This window comes from Giraffa tippelskirchi, chromosome 6, assembly GCF_054371585.1.
Source record: "Giraffa tippelskirchi isolate mGirTip1 chromosome 6, T2T-mGirTip1v1.2.pri, whole genome shotgun sequence".
Taxonomy (NCBI): Eukaryota; Metazoa; Chordata; class Mammalia; order Artiodactyla; family Giraffidae; genus Giraffa; species Giraffa tippelskirchi.
Window position 1 is genome coordinate 138,245,970 of NC_137280.1, and position 11,080 is coordinate 138,257,049.

The 11,080-nt window shown below is 49.7% G+C and overlaps 1 protein-coding gene across 1 annotated transcript; it reads right to left on the reverse strand.

The window, feature by feature from the left end:
* Window positions 1-7,531: 7,531 nt before the first annotated feature.
* Window positions 7,532-10,648, reverse strand: HAND1 (heart and neural crest derivatives expressed 1). The gene is made up of 2 exons (XM_081496014.1): window positions 10,097-10,648; window positions 7,532-8,541 (listed from the first exon to the last, which is right to left on the reverse strand). Exons 1-2 carry the CDS (start codon window positions 10,646-10,648, stop codon window positions 8,437-8,439), a joined length of 657 nt encoding a protein of 218 aa, XP_081352140.1. The 3' UTR covers window positions 7,532-8,436.
* Window positions 10,649-11,080: the final 432 nt, after the last annotated feature.

The following is an 11,080-nucleotide window of genomic DNA, read 5'->3' on the forward strand; positions in this document are numbered from 1 at the left end:
CTGAATATTCATTGGAAGGACTGAAGCTCCAGTACTTTGGCCACCTGATGTGAAGAGCTAACTCACTGGAAAATACCCTGATGCTGGGAGAGATTGCATGCAAAAGAAGGGGGCAACAGAGGATGGGATGGTTGGATAGACTCAGTGGACATCTGAGTGAAAGTCACTCAGTCATGTCCGACTCTTTGCAACCCCATGGACTATACAGTCCATGGAATTCTCCAGGCCAGCATACTGGAATGGGTAGCCTTTCCCTTCTCCAGGGGATCTTCCCAACCCAGGGATCAAATCCAGGTCTCCCACATTACAAGCACATTCTTTACCAGCTGAGCCACAAGGGAAACCCAAGAATACTGGAGTGGGTAGCCTATCCCTTCTCCAGTGGATTTTCCTGACCCAGGAATTGAACCAGGGTCTCCTGCATTGCAGGCGGATTCTTTACCAACTGAGCTATCAGGGAAGCCAATGGACACAAATTTGAGCAAATCTCAGGAGATAGTGGAGGACAGAAGAGCCTGGCATGCTGCAGTCCATGGGGTTGCAAAGAGTTGGAAGTGACTGAACAACAATGAGAACAACATCCCTCGGGAGTTAACCTCATGCCCAGGACTCCTAGCTCTGTGAACTTTCTGGGTCCCCTCTCTGCTCCCCTCAACTTCCAAAGGAAGTTAGAAAAAGTATGCCCTGGGACTCTGCGATCACTGCTTGAAAGTGAAAGTGAAGTCACTCCGTCGTGTCTGACTCTTTGCGACACTATGAACTGTAGCCCACCAGGCCCCTCTGTCCATGGGGTTTTCCAGGCAAGAATTCTGGAGTGGGTTGCCACTGCTAAGGGGAGAGAATTTGACTGATGCTCTACACTGAACTGGCCACCAGGTGGCGCCCTCCCCTTAGTCAGTGGCAACCCCAGGCCACCTGGGAAGGCTCGGGGCTATTTTCTGTCCCCCTCACAAGCTGCTGTGTTTGGTAAACGCCTTGATTCATATCAATGCAAAAATCTGGACAGTCAGAGCAGAAAGGGACTTAGTTCTCTGGTCCTAACCCCTCATCTTACAGATGACAGCAAAGTCCAGTGGGAGCAAGGAAGTGCCCAAGTTCACACAGGAGGCTGAACTCTTGACTGCTGGGTGTATTGCTTTTTCCACCATGCTAACTGTTCTCACTCTCCCCTGAACACCTCCCACACACAACCTGAGACTGCCAGAATCCTACCCTGAGCCGGAGTTGACTCAGCTTCTCTGCCCTTCCCTGCTGTTTCCTCACCAGGCCCTGAAGCCCAATCCCAGCTGCTACAACAGCAGCAGGAACAATAGCTCAGGTTTACCCCTTCCTACTCTGGGTAGCCTGAGAGCTTCCCATTGATTATTTAATCATTATTGGATCTTGGCAATGTCTCTGCAAGCTATTCTGCTTTCCTTTTTACAGAAGAAGGCTCAGAGAGGTTAAGAAACCTGCACAGTGCCACACAGCTCATCTAACCAGCTCATCTGGCTGTGAGTACAGGCCCTCGGGCCTATCCCAACCTCCCTGTTGATACCTGCCTGATCTCTTATGCTGTATTCTCTGTTTCAAAACGCTGTCAAAGACATTTCCTCCTCCTTTGCCTGACAAGAGTTCAGTGGGGTGAGGAAAGGTATTGTTAGCCCATCTTAGAGATTAGAGGACTGGGGCCCTAGAGGATGATTGGTCTGAAGTCACCTGACTCGTGGGAGACTTGAATATGGAACAAATTTCCACCACCAGCAGGACACTCTAGAGGACCCTCCACATGTCATAGCCCAACCTACAGCCCTGCTGCTGTCCCTGAAAATCATGGAACTCAGTGGCCAAAACTGCAGGTTTGGGAGACAGGCGGGACTGGGTCTGCCTGCCTTGTATGAGTCATGTGACCATAAATAAATTACACACACACCCTCTGTGGTTGTTGGGACGAGTAAGAGAGTCCATGTAGGTTGAGCACTGCTGTTGGGTACACAGGAAGTGCTTAGTAAATGGTGGCTACTTATTGATATGATTAACTAAAGCACTGTATTTAATACTCCTGCTACACGATCTGTTAGGTCTGCATTGTCCAAATGTGTGCTGGCTTCTGAATGCTTAAAACTTGGTCCAAACTGAGATGTGCTTTAACCTGTGTAAAACACACCCCACTTTTAATAAGTATGGAAAAAATATGTAAAATATCTCAATAATAATTTTTATGTTGGCTACATGTTGAAATTATATTCTAGGCATATTGAGTTAAATACATATATCAAATTTAATATGAAATATTACATTGGCCAAAAAGTTCTTTTGGATTTTTCTGTATGGTCTTATGGAAAAACCAGAGCAAACTTATTTGGCCAACCCAATATATTATATATATTTAATATATATTTTTAATTCAATAATTAATTCACCTGTTTCCCTTTATTTTTTAATGTGGCTACTAGAAAAATTGTAATTACATACATGGCTCTCTTTGGTGACTTGCATAAGAGAAATATACTACTATATTCTTACATTAAGAGCACTATGCCACTTAGTGCTGCCGTGGACAGTTTCAGAAACAGCTGCTTCAACCTGCCTGCCCCTTGGTTTGTCTTAATGATGCGGGATATAAGGGCTTTGAACCAGGAATCTACTCACTGGCTATGTGCCTGTGGGCAGGTTGCTGCAACCTCTGTGCCGATCTTTCCAAAACAAGCAAACCAAAATAAATCCTCAATGCCTCACAAGGCTATTGCAAGGATTAAATAAAATAATAAAAATAGCTCTGCCATGGACACAACACTAAGTGCTCTGCACGCTTTATCTCATTTGACCCTCGCAAGCCCCAGGAAGTTGGGGCATTTTGTAGATGAGGAAACTGAGGCTTAGAAGTGTTCAGTAACTTGTGCAGAGTCTCTTGGCCACTGTCGGATTCTATGCCCCGCTCTGGAAGGAGTGGGGTTAAGTAGACAAGGGGGAAAGAAGAGTACAACTCCCCAGGTGACCTTGGGCAAGTCTCTTCTCTCTGCAGGCCTCAGTTTCCCCTTCCGTAAAATGACAGAAATGTTTGGATGGTGTATAAGGATCCTTGAGGTCCCAGTGTGATGGGGTGCTTGAACATTTCAGGGAACATAAGATTTCTGGATGGCTTCGGAAGTCCGACGCCTTCCGTTGTCCATTCTGTGGGGATAAATGTGCATTTCTGTTTGTTTTAATAACATTTGTAGGAGCTTTATATAGTGTCTATGTCTGCTTACATTAGACGCTGTGTATTATAGTTAAGAGTCTTTCACTATTTCCCATATAAACCTTGTTTTTTATGGGTTTGGGAGAGCTCAGCTGTAAAAACTCCCTTGGTTGAAAAAAAAATTTTTTTCAAACAAATTAGGTTTAAATCAGGAGGCTGATTTCAGACACTTTAGAGCCTGTGTATTTTTTCTTAGCAGTCACTTTTCGTTTAAAAAATGAGACTGGCTAATTTCTTAGTTTCATTTCTTTTATGAAGATTTAGGACTTCCCTGTTGGCTCAGATGGTAAAGCGTCTGCCTACAATGTGGGAGACCTGGGTTCAATCCCTGGGTCGGGAAGATCTCCTAGAGAAGGGAAATGGCAACCCACTCCAGTATTCTTGCCTGGAAAATCCCATGGACGGAGGAGCCTGGTAGACTACAGTCCATGGGGTCACAAAGAGTCGGACAAAACTGAGCAATTTCACTTCACTTCACTTAAACTGGTTGCTCAAAGAGAAGGATCCAGAGCCTTTTCCAGTAGAGACCTGGGCCTGCTGACTGCCAGCTAATGCCAGCTCAGCCTTTGGCTGCTATGTGACCCAGAGCTGGTCTTGTCACTCTTGGAGTTTTACTTTCTCCTTCCACCTAGGGGAGCATAATTCCTGCCCTTCTCCCTTCTAGTAAGGACAAAGATGTCCTTACTAGACATTTTTGTCTAGTAGAAATGAAATAGAAATGAGAAGTACCGAGGACAGGTGAACGCACTATACAAACATCAAAGGCTGGAGCAAAGAATAACATGGTGTTTTTCACCAGCAGAATGTAGATTCCTAGAATCAGTGTTACAGTTAGGAAAGAACCTAGAGGTCAAGGAGCCTACCCCTTCCTCATTTTATAGATGGGATCCATTCTGAGTTGGAACAGAAGAGGAGGATTCCAGGGGCAGACTAAAGTTAGAATCTAGATCCCTTTACAAATCCCCTTCTTTCTTTCTCTACTTATTTTGGAGACCAAAGAAGATCATACCAAGAAAGGCTGTATTTGTATGTATACACACACACCCTGGAGGTGCTTCAGGATGTGCCGGAAACCCAAGACCCTGGAGGCAGCCAGACCTGCCCTTTGATCTAAGCCCAGCCTGCCTTTTACCATCTATGTGACCTTGAACAAAGTTCTTCACCTCTCTGAGCCTCACCTGCCTGAGTATTAACCTCATACAACCCTCTTAAGGCTTGAATGAAATAATACATGCTAAAGGCTTAAATAATGCCCTTAATAAAATTTAACTTATTTTTTTTTCAATAAAAAGACTACATTTACTGTGTGGAAGGAATAATATGACCTTCAAGACAGATATTTACTACTGTATGTTAATTGGTGATGATTATTAGGATTCTCATTCATTATTTATCCCCACAGTGCCAAGCACAATGTGGATGCTCAATTAATGCACGTTGAATAAACAGGGTACTGAAAGTACACTGGCCACAGGAGAAATTAGAAGGAAATTTCAGCTTAACTTTTTATTGCAAAAATAATACTTATTCATTGTATAAAAATAACATATATACATATATGGCTAAGCAGGAGGAAAAGTCAAAATTATCCTTATTCCTACAATTCAGAGGTAGAGGTGTAAATGTTTTGGTGTACAGTTTTCCACTTTTTCTTCATGAATGATATTTATGTATTTATTTTTATGTAAAGCAGGTCACTACTGACAGTCTTCAGTAAACTGAAACGGTTTTATTTTCCCTCAGTTATATCAGGAACAATCTCTGTATCAATTATATTTTTTTCTTAGGGGCTGAGTAGTAACCCACTGATGGATTTATTTAACCAGTTGTGTAATTATAATACTTTGGAGATCCCTTTATCCGTTTCACTCTTTAGTAGGCTAGTTAGTTCTGTGCTTAAAGCTTTATAACATCAGTAGTTTCTTACAGCAAACTCCTAGAATTTACTTTGAAGTTAGTGATCATACTCCACTCCCCATTTAAAAATAAAGAAAAAGTGATGTCCTTAATTCAAATTAGTAATGATACCATCTGTCACAGCCAGGTGGAGGTAGGTTTTCCCAGAAAAGGCACTGAACCCTGGGAGAGAATAAGAAAGTAAAAGGCAGGCTCCAAAGCTACTCCATGGAGATGGAGCTAATGACGAAGGAGAAGGTTGAGAGCCCGGTGCAGGAAGAAGGTCTGGACCTCTGGTGAACAAGGTCTAGAGCCTTCGGGGGAAAACGGGTTTGTGAAACCCGCAGCAACTCTGCTCTGCCGTGGGGGCTCTGATTTTGCAGCTGGGAGTGAAGGCTGGAAATGTGGCTCGAGCGTTCTAGGCGATGCAGTTAAGTCCTGGGGAAACTGAGAGGACATCCCAGTGACCCCCTCGGTGGGCACTGGCTGACCCTGTGTCTCAGCTCCCGGGTGCCAGGTCTGAGCTCAAGACCAGACGTGGCTGGGACCGAATGTGAGGTTCTCAGCTGTCTTCTCCAAGAGGGTTTGCGCCCGGCCGGATGGGGTTTTCGGAGCAGACTGCCGCAGTCGGTACCCCTCGGTACCCCGCTCTCCTTTCACTGGCCGGGGCTTCAAGAAATCAGGACCGGGTGCGCATTCTTCCCGTGCCTGGGATACTTCATGGTGCTAAAAATAGTCGCGGGCGGGGTGCTCTGTGTATAGCGAGCGGATGGTCTGTAAACTCAACTGGAGTCCTGGGTTCAAATCCAGAAAACGTCCCCTCCGTGCCCGGGCACCTCCTTCGGCTTGCTCCCCGAGTCCCAGTTTCCCTGTGCGTGCCTGGATTTCTAAGGCGCTTCCCAGCTCTTGGAAAGAAAATGAAAAAAAGAAAGCTCGATTTTTCCTTTCTGCTACTCCCCAAGGGACCTTGGGGCCTCAGGCCGGGTACCAGGGCCGGGACAGCTCATTACCGCGAGGTGTTGCCCTAGTTAAATCGCGGGCCTGTTTGATCTGGCGGCGGGTGGCGAGAGGGAATAAAGAAAAAAGTAGGGGAGTCAGAGTAAAGAGAAGCTCACACCTCGGCCGCCGTTTCCTCGCGCCCATAAAACACCTTTTATTAACTCCTTCGCGTCCGGAAAGGCCCCCGTGGCCGCTCAGCCCTGCCACGGGTGTTTACAGCTCAAACTAATGGGGCCCCATATTCACCCCGATGCGGGTACGAGGCGCCTGGGACACGCCTGGCCCCGGCGCTGCCCGAGTCTCCTTTCTAGGCCCCAAGCTCCGGCCTCCAGCTCCGGATGTGGAGCGGGAAAGCGCCGAGACCCGCGCACCGGTGTCCTGGCGCCTGGCTCGCAGAGCGCGTCGGAGACCTGCCCGCACTGCCGAGTATGCGTTCCCTCCCGCCATCGTGAGATATAAAAGCGCTTAGGATAGAGCCTCGCACACAGTTGGCACAAACCAAACTGGTTGTCTGTACACTATTATTCAGAGACAGAAACGCCAGCATTTGCCCGCCCCAGTTCAGCCCAGCACGAGGCATCCGAGCCTTGACAAATGCAGCCACTTTTAATCACCCTCACACCTAGCCATGATGCACACGTGGAGGCTCAGAACCGGCTGCTCTCCTCCAAGGACCCTAAGTGTGCGAATTAGCCACCACGCCCCTCACCCCATCCTTTTGCACAAATCCATATACTGGCACAAATATTTGTTGAGTGCTTTGTTGCTAGGGAGAAATGGCTCACTTTGACCATGAGCACTCACAAACTTCCTTCCCTCACGTCTAAGATCACAGCTGCCCCATCTTGTCGGGTCCTTAGAGTGCGCGGGGTCTGTGTTCCACAGCCGTTTGTCGGCCCCACCTCAGCCACGGGGCTCCGTGTGAGTTCTTGGACCAAGGCACTAACTATTATCGTAGGTTCATAATTTCACATAAGTGAACGTATTCCAGAGGGCATTCCCCTCTTCCGAGCTACCCTGCCCTTGCGTGGCCTTTCGTTTGTGTGACAGGCTCTCTTTCCAATAGCCCCAAACCGCCAATGGCAGACACCGATGTGCAACACCCCTCCACAGACAGGCCCAAATGCTGGCCCACAGAAATCCCAGCCTGTCATCTCTGGGTCTTATTCGTTTCCAGGTTTCCTTTCTTTAGGTTCATTATAGCTATCATGTCTCCCAATCATCTTCTAAGGAGAACTTTGCTTTTGATACCAGGAGTAAATTCTTTATCTGCCCTCTTCCCTTGATTTAATTTGCGGTTTGGTTCGACATTTATCAAAAAAAGAAGAAGAAGAAGAAGTAGGAACAGGAGGTTCTCCAACTAGCAGAAACGATGGAGCGGACCGGGGATAGCCGCCAATATATCACACAGGCTTCTGCTGATTTCAAAAAATGTTTTATTAGTCAAGAGCATAGATACTGCTTTGGCAAAAGGAGGGGACGGTGAGTGGTCATATAGATCTGAGGTAGAAAAAGGGTGGGGATGGGGGAATTAACAAACACCTGAGCAGAGCAGGCATGGTAGGTAGTTCAAATACATAAAAACTTTTCAACGTAGGGAAAAGTTTTTATTTACAAAGAAAGGACGGAAGGGAAAGGAAGAAAAAAGAAAGAAAGCAAAGACAAGAAAGAATGAAAGAAGGAAGGAAAGAGCCGTTTTCCTTGGAACTAAGTAGGAAGTGCAGTGACAAAAAATAAAATACAATAAAAACATCACTGTTTGAGGAAAAACAACAAAGGCAGCCCTTTCATCTTCCTGGTTTGGTTCTCTTTCCCTGGCAGAAAACTATTGATTCCTCTTATTGCATTGTAATTAGGGAGGAGAGAACGCGCGCTGGCGGATGCGCGGAGGGTTTTGACGCGAAGCCCAGAGGGGCGGGAGAATGAAAGGCAGATAGTGTAATGGGGAAGGCGTTAGGGGTCCTAAATTCGCCCCAGAAGGGTTGGAAGGTTACGTCTTAGCATGCTTGGGTCCCGCAGTCCTTCCTTCTCGAATCTTGCAGCCAAGAGCCGCCCTCTCGGTTGCCATGGGGGTGGGGATGGTTTTATATATATATATATATTTCTCTTTCTCTTCATGTATTAAAAACAATTTCAAATGACATTGCACGTGCGATTGAAGTGTGTAGTTGCAGCCGGCGACCTGCCAGCACGCAGCGGAGGCTAGGCGGGATGCTCCCATAAGACCCTGGCATCCAGAGCCGGGCACAGGCCTCCGCCTTCTCTCCTCCCGGGGCTCTGGGTCGGGCAGCTGTGGCGGGATCCTCGGCGCAGGCCTCGGCTCACTGGTTTAACTCCAGCGCCCAGACTTGCTGCGGCCAGCCTGTGCGCCCTTTAATCCTCTTCTCGCCTGGGCCCAGGGCAGGAGGAAAGCCTTCGTGCTGCTGCTGCCAGAGGACACACACAAGAAAAGGGGCGAGAGAGACGGGTTTAAATATTTCTGCTCCGCTTGCCCAGGCGTAGAATAAAAGTAGGGGTGGGGTGAAAGGTGTTGGGAGCAGTAACTGGGAGCCTTTAAACAAGTGACGAATTTTTGTTTGCAAAATAGGCAAACAGGATCATAAATTTGCCTTTATGCGCCGAGTTCCCGGGGGACCCGGATGGGCTGGGCAGCTTCTAGGGGGTTGGTAATGAGAATTTTCTGCGGCTGGTGAAACTGTTGCTCGTAGGTTTGGCTTTATGGCGCCGAAGGGGGACTGCAGGGTTTGGAATGGAATGGGTGACAATCAACAGTTCCTCGCTCGCGGACCTGCACCGGCGACACATCCACCGGCTCTTCTCCTTTAGCGCCTGAGCTTGGATACCGGGCTGGGTCCCTCCAACCGGCTCTGGGCGCTCAGTAGGCTCCTCGAAAGAGGGAGGAAGTCGTTTTGGCCTAGCATCCCCTTTCCCGGCTACCTGAAGAAGGCAGTGATATGCAGGGGGTGGGGATATGCCCAGTAACTACTTCCAACCAGGCATCCTGATCCCCGGGCTGCATCTCTTGCAGCCCAAGGCAGTGGTTTAAAGATTCGCTGACCACGGTCTTTCCCAGTCTCCTGAGGTGACTTCCCTAGATTAGCACAGCTCCTGTAGGTCAGAGAAAACCCAGGGGGGGGGGGCTGTCTAGTCAACTCCGACGCGCGGTGGTCCCCAGCTCACCAATCTAGAGAAACTAGCTGGGCTCCCCAGGCTGGGAATCACTGTCTTCAGAGGCCCCAGAGCCCTGGGCCAGTGAAACCGACCTCCAGAAATCATCACTGGAGAGAATCCAGAAAGGCCTACTAGGGACTGGGATCTTCAAAGCCAAAAGAAGTCATCAAGGTGACTGAGGAACCAGCGGTGGGGAGTGGGGAGCAGGGAAACGTCCTCTGCACAGAGAATAAACTGACTTATTCTACCGAAGTAAACAACTCCTTGGGTAGGTGGCCTCCACATCCTGTCCAGCTCTGGGCCTCAGTTTCCCTACGTACAATGATGAAAATAGACCAGCCTCTCCAGCAAAGATCTTTTGAAAACAACAGCTGAGTGCATATGCATAAATTCACATTCAGGCAAATGTAAGTAACAAACTCCTACAGCATTCTTAACCTGGCTTCCAGGAGAACCCAGGGATGAATCAAGACCCCTCGAAAATGTAAGTGAAATATATACTGTGTGCATTTTCTCGGGGTCTGAAGCTTCCAATGGATTCTTAAAAGGGACCCTATGATCCTGTCCTGAAAAGACGAGGTTCCGTCTAAATTCACAGTTTTACAATCACTATCCGCATTACAAATGAATTCAAACATGAATCTGCCTCCCGCCACGCAAACAATCCCACAGTTCGACCGTCTCAGAACTCCCCGCAGCCTCTCAAAATCTCACGCAGGGCAAGGCATACTCCTTCCACTGCGTATTCGGCCTGCGGGTGCTCACCGCGCCCGCGCCCTTGGCTAGAGCATGCCGGCCCCCCGGACTTACCAGCTCTCTTTTCCGCTTGCTCTCGCGGCCGCCATCCGCCTTCTTCAGTTCGGCCTTGAAGGCCTCGGGGTCGCCGGCCTGTGCGTCCTTGGCCAACACGTCCATCAGGTAGGCGATGTAGCTGGTGGCCAGGCGCAGAGTCTTGATCTTGGAGAGCTTGGTGTCCGCCGGTACGTTGGGGATGCACTCGCGCAGCTCCGCGAACGCGCTGTTAATGCTCTCTGTGCGTCTCCGCTCCTTCTTGGGTCCTGAGCCTTTCCGCCGGCCCAGGCGACCGCCGAGCGCCTCCAGCCGCCCGGGGCTCTGGCCGGGCCTGGCGTCTGGACCGTAGGAGGCGGCGGCTGCCGCGGCTGCGGGCGGTGGCCCGCCGGCGGGGAAGTCCGGGGCGGCGTCAGCGGGGCTCAGCAGCCAGCTCTGGAAGTAGGGCCGCTCCTGGTGACAGCGCGAGGCAGGGCCGAAGAGGAAGGGCTCGTGGAGCATGGGGTGCGCGGGGTGCGGATGGTGATGGTGGTGATGGTGGTGATGATGTGCGTAGCTGCCCACGAGGTTCATGTTGGAGCGGCCCCTGGCCTGCGCCGCCAGCCCGATTAGCGCCGCCCCATGCGCCCCAGAGACTGCCGGGGCCACCCGTGGGCTCTGGGGCGGCGCTCTGGTAGGCACCGGCTTTGAGAGATTCTAGGATGACACACGCAGCTCGCCGTCTTCTTGCCTGCTTCGGTCGCAGGCGAGGACGAGGATGCAGAGAGACCCGTTTAACCCTTCTGCGGCCTCCCCTTCAGGGTCTGGCTTATATAAGGCCGGGGCTTTGATGTCAACCTCTCCCTAGAGCCAATGGCAGGGGGGCGGGGAGGAGGAAAGGGGGACGGCCGTCCCCGGTTTTAAGCTCTGCCACTCGACTCTAGCCTCCTCAGGGGACAGGGAGGCGCCCTGTCTCCGCCCCTCCCCCTTTCTCACCCCGTCCCCAGTTCCCGAGTTGGGACTTCG

What these genes read in the sequence shown, in the direction of transcription:
- HAND1 (XM_081496014.1), bottom strand. Translation starts at nt 10,648, where the DNA reads ATGAACCTCGTGGGCAGCTACGCACATCATCACCACCATCACCACCAT. An exon ending in GCAAGCGGAAAAGAGAGCTG is followed by an intron (nt 8,542 to 10,096) that starts GTAAGTCCGGGG and finishes GTCCTCTGGCAG; the next exon opens with CAGCAGCACGAAGGCTTTCC.